The 17,038-nt window shown below is 41.3% G+C and overlaps 1 protein-coding gene across 1 annotated transcript in view; it reads left to right on the forward strand.

Annotated features, from left to right (window-relative positions):
- The window catches only part of SVOPL (SVOP like), a 75,683-nt gene that overhangs the window by 29,294 nt on the left and 29,351 nt on the right, over nucleotides 1–17,038 (forward strand). The window contains exons 8-12 of the mRNA XM_044677643.1: nucleotides 1,089–1,217; nucleotides 2,751–2,824; nucleotides 7,864–8,066; nucleotides 13,993–14,104; nucleotides 16,731–16,812. Coding sequence (XP_044533578.1) covers nucleotides 1,089–1,217; nucleotides 2,751–2,824; nucleotides 7,864–8,066; nucleotides 13,993–14,104; nucleotides 16,731–16,812 — 600 coding nt within the window. The remainder of the gene's footprint in view (nucleotides 1–1,088; nucleotides 1,218–2,750; nucleotides 2,825–7,863; nucleotides 8,067–13,992; nucleotides 14,105–16,730; nucleotides 16,813–17,038) is intronic.

Consider the following 17,038-nt stretch of genomic DNA (forward strand, 5'->3'; position numbering starts at 1 on the left):
ACCCTTGTACTTCGGTGTATTGTCTCATAGGTGGAAGATTGGTAAGGGTGGGCAATGGGGGTCAAGTGACTTGCCCAGGGTCACACAGCTGGGAAGTGGCTGAGGCCAGATTTGAACCTAGGACCTCCTGTCTCTAGGCCTGACTCTCACTCCACTGAGCTACCCAGCTGCCCCTAAACTGATATTTTTACATATTTAAATTAATTTTGTTTTTTATTCATTTTTTAGTTCAGTAATAGTTTATTTTTCCCCAAGTGTAATTAAAAACAATTTTGAACATATTTTGAGTTCCAAATTCTCTTCCTCCCTCTCTCTCCCTAATGGTAAAGAATTTGATATAGATTATGCAAAACCTAACTTAAATTCATTTTCAAGTATAATAGTTGTAAGTGTATCTATTGTTGTTTGAAGTTATTTTCACTGTTTTGAAAAAGTAAACCTTAAGCATCCTCACACCCCAGTTTTTTCAACCATTCTTCATCTCACGTGCTTCTTAAAACCGTGAGCATCTTTTACACCTTCCTCCTCATCAGTGATCCAAATAGGGGATCACTGATGTTGAATTTGAATGTTGAGCTCCAGAGGCGAGGCGGCACATGCCAAGTCCAGAGGGGCCATTTCTCATGATTTGTACACTAGGCATGTGTTAATGCAGTCTTAGAGGTCTTTTTAGCAGGCATATTGACTCACGTTGAGCTTTCCCAGCAAGTGAAATTCCAGACGTTTCTTCATATGAACTTCTGCCCAAGCAGGTGCCCCCCCTCCTAGGATTGTCCATTTGGGGACTTTGTTTATCTCCATCGAAGTTTATCTCTCTGGCTTCAGCCCAACGTTACAGCCTGTCGAGGTCACAGTCAGTGAAGCCAACTTCTGTTATTGAGTATAGCACTTGTCCCCACCAGGCTTGGGCCATCTGGACATTGGATTTGCCCTCCTCTGGCTGGGCTCCTCTCCTGTATCAGGAAGCTTCTTCCTGATCTGAAAGGGCAGGTTCATTCTTCGGGGGGAGGACAGTCCTGCCACTTAGGATGTAAAGCAGATGGAAGCTGTTCCATGACCCTTTCTCACGGCAACATGTGTATCGGCAGTTCATTCCCGAGTCGGCTCGATTTAACGTCTCCACTGGGAACACCCAGGCTGCTGTGGCCACTTTGGAACGCATCGCCCGAATGAACCGCTCTGTCATGCCGGAGGGAAAGCTGGTGGAACCCGCCTCGGTATGCGTTCAAACTCAGTGTTTTCTCCAAAGTCTAGCACGGGGATTCCCATATGGCCCAGAGTCCATGGTCAGAAAGTTCACTGCCTTTTGGAATGGAAGGCTGAGGAAACATACTCCTTGAGACTCTCCCAGGCCACCTTATTAATCTGTTTTGCCAGAAAATTTTAGGGTTTGGATAGAGGAGAGCTGGTTTTTTTTTCTTTGTTGTTTTTGCTTTTAGAGTTCATGAAGTTTGACTTTTCTTTATCTTTGTTTTCTAATTCTATCCCTAAGCAGTTTAAGACTTAACATAATAGAAGAACCATTTTTTAAATAAATGGAATTCAGCAGATTTGTAATTGTATCTGCTTGCCTCTGAAAGAACTGGTAGAAAAGTGGAAAATCCAGGAAGATGGCTTATTGTTTTGGTTACAACCAACAAAATAGACAATCTGATTTTTTCATTAAATGGATTGACTAATTGGTGCTTGGGAGACCTAGCTATGTGGGCTTCACTTATCCATATTTTTTCTTGAGCTCTGGTTTAAGTTAATAGCAACAAATAGCAAATTACTTAAATCTGTCCCCATTTATGATTTTATTTTATTTTATGTTTTTAATTTTTATTTTGAATATTTTCCCATATTTCATGTTCTTTCCCTCTCCCCCAACCCCCCTAACCCTCCTTAGCCGATGCACAATTCCACTGGGTTTTACATGTATATGATTTTATTTTCAAAGGCATTTATTTTTGGCCCTTGCTCATGCCATTGGTGACTGTTAGCAAAAGACATGCTTTTCATTTCCCATTAGAGAACTAAATTTAGCTAAGACATTCATATTCACTTTTTGCCCTTTAGCAAGGATTATATTTTTGTATATTTCTCTTAACGTATAACAAGGTATTTATTGAGTTATTTTTTCTATTAATGAACACAACCAAAAATGTCATATCCCCATAGATCAGTGATTCCCAAATACCTTGTAAGGGTAGAGGGGTGGCAGTGAGACCGACCAAAGTAATTTGTAAAAAAAATTTTTAATTGGTAGCATCAGTAAAGTTGATGGTTGTTTATATTATCACCAGGGGCCAAATTCTACCATTTTTTGGTCAGAGAAGCTGGGATTTCATGAATGTTTCTGAACTGGCTTGTCTCTGGAGATGACTATTGGGTACTTCAGGTTGGAATATCACATGGGAATTTCAGCAGAAAGAATATATAAGTCCATGATGAAAAGGCTGTTAAATAGGGACTAGAAATAGACTTGAGTAATTGGAATAACTCAGCTCAGCTGAACTGGTGGGAAAAAAAAGACAGGGCATGGAGAGACCTTTGTTGTTTATTTTCAATTAAGGGACTAAAGGGAAAGATTTTAAATTATTGGTTAAGATTCATGCTTTTAAAAAATTATAATTATTTATAAAATTGGGTGAATTTTTATTCTGGAAACCAGCATGTCCTTGGTCCACTAAGGTCTTAACTAAACAGGCTTTACTTATTTCCCCCTTTATAGTTGTCCCTAATTTAATGTTTCTCTTCCATTGGGTTAGGAAAAAAGAGGAAGATTTACAGATCTACTGGATGCCAAATACCTACGGACAACTTTGCAGATCTGGGTCATATGGTAAAAGACTTTAAAGCTGTCTTTATGTTGTTATTATTTTTCAAGCCTTCACAAGGAATTCATTTAAAGGAAGTCTTTATTAGATAGTACTGGGATCACAGGATCATACAAGTAGAAAGTGGTAGAGACAAGATCTGAACTTGGATCCTGAGAGCTGAGATTCAAACTCAGGAGTAAATTCATAGCTCCGGATTATTGGAAGTAATTTTCTCTTTTTGTGGAGTCCTCATGAATTTCTCCATAGGTTGGGCTCCCCTTGGAACCCTTTCCTCAGTGTGTCCACTTGCCTTTGGCTTCCAGTATAAATGGTTCTTTTGGTTGTTTTGGGAACATCACTAGGATGTCTATGGGAAGTACAAGTCTTCTAGATATTTGGAAGTTCACAGTGTCTTATTTTGGACAAATGAGCAAAGGGAGGAAACAGAGGTTCTTTTCCCCTCTCTCTCATGACTTACTTGGAATTGTTCTCTTCCCAAATTTGCATGTTGCTTTCCAGCTGGTCTGCTTTTTATAGGAGCAGGCATTAAAGGGACTTTGAGAAAGATAAGAGCGACAGGCCTCTGAGAACTGGCTCGAGCAATCAAAGATATACACGTAGATGGACAGACAGAAGTTCCAGTGATTGATTGATAGGGCCCGAGTGGAACAAGGGGTCTGCCACAAGTTCACATTTTATTAAGAATCTATTCCAGTATATAGAGAAAAGTTTTCTTTAACCACTAAAAGGAACATTAGTGCATCATTGACCAATCATTAGCTCTTAAGCATTACATCATTCTTAGGGGTGTAAATTTCTCACAGAAAATTGTTTATGAAAAGAATTTAACCAAAACATTTCTAAGGCATTTACACAAACCCAAGCACCTGAGGAATACTGACAATAACTTGAGGGTATACAGGAATTAGGGGAAAAGAGAGTCTTGGTCATTTGGTCATGACATTACAGAAGCTTCTTTGGTCAGTAAAATAATGAACAACTCGAGGATGATTATGAAGGAAGCTTTCCAAGAGATGTCTATATTTTGATTAAAGCTAGACAAGACTTTCTGAGCTGTTATTTTGAGATTCTGGCCTTGCCAAAGATCACAGGCAAACTCATAAGTATGTCTTTATGGCTGCTTTTTCTCAGTGGACCTAATTTGTCTTTAGGTTTATTCACATAGCCTCATCGAGCAGCTGGATGGTACAGTAGATAGAGCAATAGGCCTGGACTCAGGAAGTTAAGATCTGGCCTCAGATATTTACCAGCTATTTGGACTTGGACAAGTCATTTAACTCTATTTGCCTCAGTTTCCTCATCTGTAAAATGAACTGGAGAGGGAAAAGGCAAACTGCTCCAGTATCTTTGCCAAAAAGGGGACACCACTGAACAAAAACAACTGCATCAGGGCCCTCAGGATATTATTAAGGCTCTACAGCTAATCCTAATACAATTCCATTTCATCCACTCATTTTCACTTCTTCCCAAATGATTGAAGACATATCTAGGTTGATGACTTTGATTGTGATTTTTAAAAATTTTTTAGAAAAATTTGCTATGGTTACATGATTCATGTTCTTACTTTCCCCTACAACCTCCCCAATTCCTCCCCCGCCCCCCATAGCTGACGCGCATTTCCACTGGTTTTAACATGTGTCATCTATCAAGACCTATTTCCATATTATTGATAGTTGCATTGCTGTGGTTTGATTGTAATTTAATAAAGGTATTCTCACCTGGTTAAGAGAGTTCTTTTGGTGGTGAGATTGATTTGTTTCAATCCATTCTTACACTCATTCTGAGTTTCAGTTCCTTAATGTGAATAGGACCAAAGGGTGAAAATTAGAGAAGTCAATTTTAGTTTCACATATAGAAATCTCAGAAAAGATTCAAAGGGGGAATGGGCTACCTTGGCCAGGAGAGTAGTGAATTTCTTGTCACTGAAGGCCAAGTTGAGGGAGTCGTAGAAGATATTCATGGTTTGAGTGGCAGCTAGGGGAGATGATGTCTGAGGCCCTCCCAGCTCTTTTTATGATTTTGTGGTTGATCAAACAGACACTCATCAGGAAGTGAGCAAAAGCTCCCACAGCTAACAAGTAACTGAGGCCATATTTGAAGTCAAGAAGATGATCCTTACTTACTCCAGGTCTAGCACTCTCCACTGTGCCATCTAGTTGCCCACAATGGATAATTGGATCCTAGTTAGAGATTTAGAAAGGAATTATGTCATTTAAACCTGTTGTTTTATGAATGGGGAAATACATTGATATGCCCCAAATCACACATAATTTGAACCCAAGTCATCTGACTCCAAACCCAGCATTCTTTCCACTACAACATGCTGTGTTTCTCTAATATTAGAGATGCCACTTTTGAACTCCTAAAAGATTTATTTTCATTTTGAATTTTTAAAAAATTGATGCTATTTGTTCTCACAACATATTCACATCCAAATGTGCCATCCTTATATCCTAAGCAATTACTTTATTGCATAATAATCCTGGTATTTGGTAAAGGGGAAAAGGGAGGAGTGAGAGCCCTCTAACTTTAGTTTTTTTTAAACAATCAATTGACTAGAAGTGCTAAAAATGTTCTATCTTAGTGCCTTGGAGTAAATACATTTCCTTAGGCCTCAGTTTCTTCTGTAAGCTAATCTTTTTGTCAGTCACTACTGTGGAAAAATAAACATATTTTGCTCTGGAATATAAGAAACGGTGCCAAGGAATCTCATTTTGGACTGCAGAGCTGACTTTTATGGAGAAGCATCACCCTCTTGTGGGCATTCTGGATATTTCTGGTAGTGGCTCTTTGCTGTGTTCATTTTTAGCCAGAGATTTCTCAGCTGTTGACCTAAATTTAAGAAAAACCTCTGAGTAATACAGGATTGCTTGGTCAGGATGACAGATAACAGAGAATTTACTTTATGACAAGTTGTTTCTAAGCCCTGGAGGAGGAACTTTGTATATTGCTCTTGAATGGAATTGGTTATTCATAGTAACTCTATTTAATAAACGTTCTTTTGTTCCTGGGCTACGAGTTGTCAGCAACCTAGGATCAAGCAAGAGTTCTGGAAAAAAAGTGTGTAAAGAGGGATAGCAGAGGAATGTGTGACCTGGAAAGAAAGGGTCTGAACACGGGGCAGGCAAGCCAGGAACTTGGCCCCATATCAGAGCATAATGGCTTCTCCCCTGGAGAAGCAGGACTGGAATCGGGGAGTCAGTTAACATTTCCTAAACTCCTGCAATGTGCCAGACACTGCCAAGTGCCAGGCATATAAAGAAAGGCAAAAAGAGTTCCTGCCTCCACAGAGCTCACATTCAAACTGGGAAAACACAGAAACAACTATGTACAAACGTGTCTGCATGTATAAGGATGTGTGCATGCTCACACACATTCATATGCACACATGTACAATGCATGCATGTGCATATAGGCACACTTGTGTATGCATGGTGACAAACATGCATGTAGGCACCATTGCTATGCACACATATATACACAAATGTATGCATACAAGTATAAACCTACAGGGCTATAAGCACATACATGTACATATTGTTTGTGTGCACATGTGTGTATGCACATGTGTACATGCACGTGCATGTGTACATGTGTGTATATAGCCATACAGTAGTTACAAATATATGTGTGCATTGCAGTTTATATGCACATGTGTATACACACAAACATATATGCACATGCAGGTGTACATGTGTATGTAGCCACACACGGGATAAAACCACATACGTGTATATGCCATTTATATGTACATGTGTGTACATATATAAGTACAGGTCTATATGTGGGGATACAAGGGTATGCATGTATATGCAGTTTATATGCACACAGGGGCACACACAAATGTATATAGAGGTACATGTGCATACATATACGGGTCTATGTGTGGGGATACAAACACATACATGTATATGCAGTTTATATGCACATGTGCATACACACACGTATATACAGGTGCATGTGTTTTTAGGGGTATGTATCCTGTCTATCTACATGGGGATATCGGCCCATGCATGTATATTTCCGTGTGTATGCATATGTGAGTCCGTGCATGTGTATAAGCACTTTGTAGCAGCTAGTGGACACGGAGAGAATCACGATCAGTGAGAAAGTAGCGATAATAGGAGAGCGCTGCGTGGGAGTTTAGTGGAAGAAATGGGCCCGGGGTCCAGGCACACTCTGACTGACCACTAAGGAGGAGTCAAAGAAAAAAGGTGGGGGGAAAAGCGTTCCCAAGCCTCTTCGGAGCCCAGGAGCATCTTTCGAAGTCCGAGCCTCAGAATGCAAACAGCCTGCGGGAATGAACTTCTCCTTACTGACCTCATGGATAGAGTACGCTCTACGTAGGAATTCCGGACCAATGGGAAGGAGAAATGGGCCGTAAGCGGAGTCATCTCACTGGCTGGCGGAGATGTCAATCAATGTGAAACCAGTCAGCAATGGCGCTAAAATCAAGTTCAGGGTTCCTTTCGTCATCCAGTCAGTGACAGGAGATTCCAGAGCATGGGTCATGTCCGCTTCCTCTTCTCTACTGATTTCATATTATAGTCCGAGGCTGAAAGGTCTCTCTTGTTACACCCGGAAGTATTGGTTTCGCGGGACGCGATTTCTTTTTCTTTCTTTTCTTTTTCTTTTTTTTATAAACCCTTGTACTTCGGTGTATTGTCTCATAGGTGGAAGAGTGGTAAGGGTGGGCAATGGGGGTCAAGTGACTTGCCCAGGGTCACACAGCTGGGAAGTGGCTGAGGCCGGGTTTGAACCTAGGACCTCCTGTCTCTAGGCCCGACTCTCACTCCACTGAGCTACCCAGCTGCCCCTCGGGACGCGATTTCTCCCGGGCGAGGGCAGTAGATCCGGCCTCTGACGCTTACGAAGAGGCACAAGTTTTTCACGTGGTTATTTCATTTTTTTCAAATGTCTTTCTTCTTAAAATCCCCCCCCCCCCTCCCCGCACTACGAAGCCTTCTAGGGGAAAGGAGGTGGCCTTAGAGAGGAAGTTTGCAGATTGTGACGCTTGTTCCCTGTTCCCTGTTTTTTCCAGGCTCGGAATCTCTTTTGCATATTATGGGGTCATCCTGGCTAGTGCTGAGTTACTGGAGCGAGACTTGGTTTGTGGCTCCCAAACTGAGACAGAGATGGTGGTGAGCGGAGACTCGGAGGAGAGCAGGAGCCCTTGTCATTGCCACTTGTTTGCTCCCTCTGACTACAAGACCATGATTATCAGTACGCTGGGAGAGATTGCACGTAAGGAGCCTGCTGAGTCTCTTTGATTAATGTGTGTATGCGGCGGAGCTGCAGTTTAGGGGCCGGGAACAAGTCACGTGAACAAGTCACGTGAACTTGACTGCCCATGAAGCTCCTGTCCATAGTAGCTAACCCCTTCTTTTGGGGGATGGCCAAACTTTCCCATTTCGAGACAATGTGAAGACTACAATTTAGGAATTTTTAAAAAATCTCAATTTGAGAACATTTTAAAGAAATGAAGATATAATTTTTACCCCCTTTTTTAACCCATACCTTCCGCGGCAGAAGAGTGTTAAGGGCTAGGCAGTGGAGGTTAAGTGACTTGCCCAGGGCCACACAGTTCAGAAGTATCTGAGACCAAATTTAAACCCATTTCCTTCTGTCTCTAGGCTTGGCTCTCAATCCGCTGCTGCCCCCATTTTAAAGAAATAAAGATATATAATAAGATATATGATAAGAGGCAGGCTAATAGGTAGCATTATAGATAGGACTTGGAATCCAAATTGAGTTTGTATGTGGCTTTAGACCCTGAGCCAGTACCTGTTATCGGTTTGTTTTTTTAACCCGTATTTTCTGTTTTAGTAACATCTCCAAGACGGAAGGATCAAGGGCTAGGTCAATGGGGTTAAGATCCTTATTCAGAGTCACAGTTAGGAAGTGACTCAGATCAAATTTGAACCCAGATCCTCCCCACTCTAGGCCTGGTGCTCTATCCACTGAGCCACCTCTCTGCCTCAAGTACTTGTTACTGTGTGGATCAACTGAGACAATGTATGTAAAGTGCTTTGCTCAACTTGGAAGTACAATAAAAAGGCTGGTGATCCTCATCCTTATTCTCATTCATTCAGGCATGAATGGGTTCTAGATCATTTGGTCTGTAGAGTAGAAGCTCTGCTAAGTCCTACCTAGCTAAAAAGTTTTTTGAATATGGATGCGACACCTGCCAGCCATCTATGATTATAGTCGCTTCTTAAAAACAAACAAACAAACAAAAAAAAACAAACCACATAACGTCTTGCCTTAGAATCAATACTAAATATTAGTTCCAAGGCAGAATAGTAAGAGCTAGGCGACTGGGGTTAAGTGATTTTCCCAAATTTGAACCCAGGACCTGACTCTAGAGGAAAAAAATAGCATAATTGATCAGTACGAGCCTAGGGCTGGCTCTCTATCCATTGAGCCACCTAACTGCCTTCCAAGATCATAGTTCTAAGGTAGAGACAGGGACCTCAGAAGCCATTTAATCCAATTCCCTTAGAATGCCAAGGCTCTGAGTGAGAAAGTTGATTTGCCAAGGCCGCACACATAGTAAGCATATGGGGTAGAATTTGAATCAGGATCTTCTAGCTCCACAGCTTCCATTCTTCCTGTTAGACTATGTTGCTCAACCCACTAGAAGGGTGCTCAGATAATGAATTTTTTGAAAAGGAATTTTTAAAAATGACTAAAGGGTTGCAATCTGCATCAGTGAGAAGAGCTTCTACACTGACGATGTCAGCAAGCTTTCTATCGGCTGTGGACAAAAGCTACTTTTTTAGTACTTTAAAAGAGAAATGGGTTGATTCAGGTCACAGCTCCTCTACACCTTAGTTTAGAAGATAGTCTATGTGAGTTGTAGTAGCTCCAAAAATCACCACCATTATTCTGATGATGAGAATCTCCAAATTTTGCTAGGTTGGTCATTGGACCAAGGACATAAATCCAGCCAATGTAGCAAGTCTATTCTTAGAGGATTAGTCAAATGAAAACAAACACTGGCTCTGGAGTCATAAATTCAAATTCTGAATCTGATCCTTACTTATCTGTTTGACCTTGAACAAAATCACTTTGCCTCCCTGGACTCAGTTGTCTTATCTGTAAAATGGCAGCAATGGACTAAACAACCTCTGAGGGCCCTTGGGGCTCTGGATCTAGGATCTTATCGAACTTGAAAGGCAGGACTTGCGAAAGCCTGTACTTTGATGCAAAGCCTTCAGGAAACTCAGGGTCATCTTCAGTCTAATGAAGCATTAATCTGAGACTTTATTAGAATAACTAAAAATAAATTGAAGGAATTAATCGAAGTGACAATTTTCTCTAGTACTATTTTAAGCACTACCAATATATAATTATGGTTGGTACACAGCTCAGAGTAGTGGATACTGGACCTGGACTCAAGATGTAGTCTGAATCTTACCTTAGACACAAACTGTGTGACTTTGATCAAATCATTTAGCCTCTCTGGACCTCAGTTTCTTTTTCTTTAAAATCAAGGGACTGGATTCCATGACCTCCAAGCTCCATTAAAGCTTTAAATCTATGTTCATATGATCTTTGCGGGCTATTATTTTACCCACAAGTTAAGGATGAAGTGAAGGAATCACTGGGGATAGTGGACAAAGCAAGTGGATTTAGATGGGACTTCTTATAGCCTAAAATTTAAAAAAATGGGAATTTATTTCCAACTGCTTATCAAGGAAGATCTGTTATTATTTTTTTGGTAAACGATCACCAATCATGTATGAACAAATTCTTGATTTGAAATCTTTTTATGTTTCTTCTGTCAAATGAAGAAGTCAGTGAAGATGAGGAGAACTTGAGAATTTCATTTTGGAAGGTAGACACAGTCACAGACATCTCTCTTCCCCTCTCCCTCTCTCTTTTTCTCCTTCTGTCCTTCTCTCTTCCCCTTCTTTCCCCCCTCTTCCTCTCCCCCCTCCTCCCTTCTCCCTCTCCCTCTTTTTCTCCACTATTCTCCACGCCCCCTCCCATATCCTTGCTGAAAATAGAGCATCAGAACATTAGAACATTCTCCAGATGTCAGCAATCAGTGAAGTATACAATGCATTAGCTGGCCCCTGGGTGTTTGCAATGGAGTGTATTGAGAACAGAATATGAGTGGGTGGAAGATAGAGAATGTGTCAAATCAAGAGAAAGTGATAAGTTAGCTAATGTGATGCCTGCAAATAACTGGACTGTGAATCAGTGTAATGTCAGTGTTCTAAAGTGATGCAGTAAATGGGTCAGCGTGTGTGCGTGTTTGTATATGTGTTCGTGTACAGGCAGTTGTTTGGGGTTATAGCAAGAATGGTGTGGTGACTTGCCTAAGAACAATGACAGAATTTGAACACAGGACCTCTAGAATCAGTGCTCTTACCACTGTACTGTGTAGACTCTTCTTGAGAAATTTGAAGGTACACTGGGGAGTTTGGGGTTGTCCCTTCATGGGGATAATTGAGAATTCAGGCAGTGTATAGGGCAAATCACTTAATTCCTGATTGCCTAGGAGGAAGCTCAGTGGATAGAGGACTGGGCCTGTAGTCAAGACGACCTAGATTCAAATCTAGCCTCATCCTCTTACTGTGTTACCCTGGACAAGTTTAACCTCTGTTTGACTTCTCCATAGGAGAAGGAAGTGGCAAACCAGTACCCTAGCTTTGCCAAGAAAAACCCATCACGAGTATGGTCCACGGGGTCATGAAGAGTCAGACATGACTGAGCAACAATAGAAGCAAGCAGCCTTGTCCTCTGACCATTTGACCAGATGAAGGCACCGTCTCCAGGAAGTAATAGATCAGTGTTCTGAGAATTGGATTGCCAGAGCTGGCAGATGTAAATATCTGCCCCAAATAGTTCTGAGCCTCCAGTAGCAAACTATTTTTAGGGAGGAAAAAGCATGGGATTAGGTGGAGGGGAAGAGAGAGAAGGAGACACAAATAGATTTGGATCAGGGTGAGTGATGGAGCTCAAGATCGTCTTTGAATCAATCCAAACAAAAGAGAATTTTACGGAGTCTTTTGAAGACCTGTTCATCCATGTTTTCCCAACCAATATCAAAAAAATAGGGGGCAGCTGGGTAGCTCAGTGGATTGAGAGTCAGGCCTAGAGACAGGAGGTCCTAGGTTCAAATCTGACCTCAGACACTTCTAGCTGTGTGACCCTGGGCAAGTCACTTAACCCCCATTGCCTACCCTTACCACTCTCCCACCAAGGAGCCAATACACAGTATTGATTCCAAGATGGAAGGTAAGGGCTTAAAAAAAATAGGTATAGATCTCTAGGGATGTACCTGTACCTCTCTATCTGTATAGGGGTATTTCTGTCAGTGGAAACACACCTCCGCTTTGATATAGCAATTGAATTTCTAGGTTCCTTCGTGTTTATGCCTGGATGTGTAAAGGTGCAAAGGTGTCTGAGATCGTCTGTGCGTCACCAAGTGAAAGAATTCAGTCTCAGTCCTTCTCCTTCCTTCCCAGGGTTCAGCTCCCGTTCTCTGGAAATCCGTGACTGCTTCTGTTGTACCCAAATTTTAATACCTAACCCAGGTTCATGGCCGAAGGAAGAATCACACTGACAATGCAATATGCAAGAAGAGGCTCATTCTTTACTAGCAATAATAGCTAGGGTCGCTAGGCAGAGAGGCGTGCCTGAACGACCCCTTGGAATTCTCAGCCAAGAGTTTATATAGAAATGTTTGGGGAAGGGGGTTGGTACATACATAATTATCAAGGTAGTGTCAGGGACAGGTGGTCAGGAAGCATTTGGCAAATATTGTAAAGCAGGCAAACATAGACAAACATTCAAGAAGGTTAATATTCATCAGATAAGATAGCTTCAGTTTTAGGTTTATGATAGGGGGAGATAAGGAAGACTGTGCTGGGAAACCTTGGGGGCTGGGGGTAGCTTGCCCAGGCCAGAAATAGTTCAGTAGACTGCCAGACTGATTTTTAAATCCAACACTTCTTATCTTTCTTCCTCTTTTTCTTGACCACTTCCTCTTCCTTCCCCCAGCTCCCAGCTCCTGGCCATCTCTTCTGCTCTAGCTTGTAACTTTCTCCTTTCCTCCCCAAACTCCTGTCAGAATTGATTTGTAACATCCAAGGGTGGTCAGGAAATAGGCGTTTGGGAACATTCTCTGAGCCAGGGAAATGTCAACTCAGACTTTTTCTGAAACTGGGAATTTGGGGCCTCAAATACCAATGAATAGGAGAGATGAATATTTGGATTTTTTTTTTCTTGATGGAGAGGAGGATGCCTGGATTAGTGATTTTATCAGCATAAGGAATTCCTGGTATAGAAACTCTAACTGCCTTTTTTTTTTTTCATTCAACAAGCTAATATTAATAAGAGCATTTATATACTGCTTTAAGGTTTGCAGAGTGCTTTATAAAGGTTATCTTATTTGGGAGCAACAATCCTGGGAGGTAGGTACTATCATTATTCCCATTTTCCAAATGAGAAAAATGAAGGCTTACAGAGGCTAAGTGACTTGTCTAGAGTCACAGAATTGATAAATGTCTGGGATAAGATTTGAACTCAGGTCTTCCTGAATCCAGGTCCAGTGCTCTATCCACTTTGGAATCTAGCTAACTCAGATGGGGTAAAATAAACAAACACATTAAGAATTTAACGTGGCCTAGGCACATTGTCCTAAGCACTAGAAATATCAATACAAAAGAAAAATAATCTCTTCCCTCAAGGAGGTTACTTTCTGCTAATTTCCTCTACTATAGCAGGAGGGCAATTCAACTGCAGTTTAATCTTAGAGAATTTCCTGGGGCTTTCAGAGATTAGGTGATCTGTGTAGGTAAATACTGCAGTCCTTTTAACTCCAAGGCTGGCCCTTCCATCACTAAGCTGCTCAGGGGAGAAACTAGATAGAGATTTCACTTCCTTATTGGAAGTGATTCCGCCCTCCTCAGAAGAGCGTGACTTAAATGAATTCGGATTATGGTCTAATATGTCTGTGCAATATACTCAGATTTGCGTCTCACGGAAACAAAGTGCTTTAGGCAGCTTTGTTTATACAGAATGGAGGAGACAACATTCAAGAAGTTTTGAATTGAATTGGTTCCCTCCGAAAAGACAAGAATTGTTAATGCCAGTTTCCGAATATGTTAACTGCTTTCTAAGATGTCAAAGATTGGTGCTGTTTCTTTTCTTCTAGTAAATCCTTTAAATATCCTGGGCATCAATTTCCTGGGAAGACGGATCAGCCTTTCTATCACCATGGGATGTACAGCTTTATTCTTTCTGCTGCTTAATATTTGCACTTCAAGGTATCTTCCTTTCGGGGGCACCAATAGCTGGGTTTGGTGCAGTGGAATTTTTTTGGCGGGGTGGGGTGTGGGGTTGGCTTTCCAGATCTGCTATTTTTTTTTTAATTAGTGTTAGAGAGCTCCCTATGAGGAAACATCATCTACTAATGCAGATCAATAACTATTCTGGGGTTTGAAGAAAAGTAAAAGAAACAGTCTCATTTGTTTTGTGTGTGAATTTCCTTTTTTAAAGTAATATTTCATTTCCCCCTCAATTACATCTAACACCAATTTTTAACATTTGTTTTTTCTTATTTTGAGTTTGAAATTCTCTTCTCCTTCCTTCCCCCACACCCTCTCTGAGACAGAAAACCATCTGATACAGATTTTACATGTGCAATTTATGTGAGATTTTTCCATATTAACCATTTTGTGGAAGAGATAGCAAACGAAAAATAAAGTAAAATATAAGATGTTTTGGCCAGCATTCAGATTCCATCAGTTCTTTCTCCAGAGGTGGATGACATTTTTTTCATCATGAGTCCTTGGAATTGTCTTGGATCACTGTACTGCTAAGAAGAGCTAGGTCTTTCACAGTTGTTAGTACAATATTACTGTTACTGTGAACAGTGTTCTTCTGGTTCTGTTCACTTCACTTCGGATCATATCATGTAAGTCTTTCCTGGTTTTTCTGAACTCATCTTGCTCATCTCTTCTCTTGGCACAATAGTATTCCATCACAATTATATACCACAATTTATTCAGCCATTCCCCAAGGATGGACATCCCCTTAATTTCCAATTCTTTGCTGCTACAAAAAAGAGCAGCTGTGAATATTTTTGTATAAATAGGTCCTTTCCCCCTTCCCCCTTTTCTTTAATCTCTTTGGGATACGAAACTTTTGGGATATAGTATTGCTAGGTGCTGGGCTCTGCACTCTTTTTAAAGCTCATTGGGCATAGTTCCAAATTGAGGAGCTCATATTCTAATGGGAAAACCAACATGGAACAATTGTACAAAAAAGACGTATATACATAATACACATGTATAACCGGAGATAATTTCCAAAAGCGTGTGTGTGTGTGTGTGTGTGTGTGTGTGTGTGTGTATGTATGTATGTGTGTGTGTGTTTGGGGGGTTAGGGAGAAGATGGGGATCCAGACATGTTCCTGCAGAATACGAGGTAGGAACTGAGTTTTGAATGCAGCCAGGGAAGCCAGGAGGTGGAGATGAGGAAGATAAGTATTCTGTACAGTCAATTAAAAGGCATGGAGGTGGAACATGTTGCTGAATCCTAGAGTAATGGGAATAAAGTGCAACGAGACTGGACAGAGAGGAAGGAAGGGCTACGATTTAAGGACTTTAAAAGCAAGAGAAACAGTGGCTTTTCCATTTGATTCCAAGATAATGGGGAGTCACTGGAGCTTTTTAAGTGGAGATGAAGGGTGTAGTGTACAGGCCATTGGAGGGCACAGTGATGAGTGCCCCAAACCTGGAATCCGGAAGACTCATCTTCTGAGTTCAGATTCCTTCTCGGACATTTACCAGCTGTGCGACCCTGGGCAAGTCACTTAACTCTGTTTCTCCCATCCGTCAAATGAGCTGGAGAAGGAAATAGCAAACCACTCCAGTATCTTTGCCGAGAAAATTCCAAATGGGGTCCTGAAGAGCCTGACACGACAGAAACAACTGAACACCCCCAGTAACAACAACAGAGGATGTGGTCACATTGTACAACTGTACTTTTAGGAGAATGGGCTGGAGTAGGAGTAGGAGGAAACTCGAGGCAGAAAGATGAACCAAAAGGCTTTACAGTATAAGGGCCTGTGGCAGGATGGGGGCCAGGAGAGAGGAGAGAAAGAAACATGGACTAGGGAGAGGCCACCATTTTTGGATCTACATAGACCTCATTTTCGGTCTTGACCTGACCCATGTGAGGGAAGTGGCCCCTGGGCAATCCCGTGACTTCTCTCTGCTCTAGGCAACTCCATGAGACAGAATTTACAGAGAAGGTGCAGCTCCTTTTGGTAGATGATCCCTTTCCAGAGTGTTTCTTAAGCCAGTGAAATTGCAGCTCAATCCTGGGCAAGTCACTTAACCCTCATTTGCCAAGCCCTGCTACTCTTCTTAGACTTGATACTAAGACAGAAGGGGAAAGGTTTAAAAAAATTTTTTTAAATCTTTAATCCTATTCCCCTGTGACCTGAAGAGTTCATTTTGAAGGGCCTTGTTCTGGTCAGTAACATGCTTTTAATAAGTTTTTTAAATCTATAAAACTATACATGACTGCACAGTTAGAGGGACTGCCAGTGGGCACAGGGGAGCAGGGACGCTCCACTTGTTTCCCCCTCATTCCTGTCTGACATTAAAAATCCCGAGGCTTCTGTGGCCCCTGGGAGAGAACTGGAGGCAGGCTTGGCCCAGAGCCACCTATCTGGGGACCAAAGGAAAGGGTCAAGGAGCCATTACATTTCTCTTTTGGCTCCAGTGATGAGGCATCTATTTATTTGTGTTCATTAAAAACAAACAAACAGACCCTGCCATCTTGATGAGGTTGTTGGCCCCGTAAACATTTCTTTATTGCCTTATTGGTGACTTTAACCTAATAATGTCTTTTCTCCCTTTTTCTCCTTTCTCTCTCTTCTAGTACAGGCCTGATTGGCTTCCTCTTCATGCTGAGGGCCCTGGTGTCAGCAAATTTCAATACCATCTATATCTATACTGCTGAGGTTGGTCTTTCTGAGGAGGGCTCATGGGGAAAGTGATTGAAACTGGTTTTGATAAATCATTTAAAAAGTACGTCTCTACATGTAACTATGGGAAAATGTTCAAAATAAAAATATAATTTAAAAATAGTAAAAAGTGCGTCTCTCACCCTCCACTAAGAGGTTCCTTTTAAGATTTAAGAGCTTTTATGACTTTTTAAACATATCCCATTGAAATGATGCCTATCAG

Source organism: Gracilinanus agilis, chromosome 5 (genome assembly GCF_016433145.1).
Source record: "Gracilinanus agilis isolate LMUSP501 chromosome 5, AgileGrace, whole genome shotgun sequence".
Classification (NCBI taxonomy): Eukaryota; Metazoa; Chordata; class Mammalia; order Didelphimorphia; family Didelphidae; genus Gracilinanus; species Gracilinanus agilis.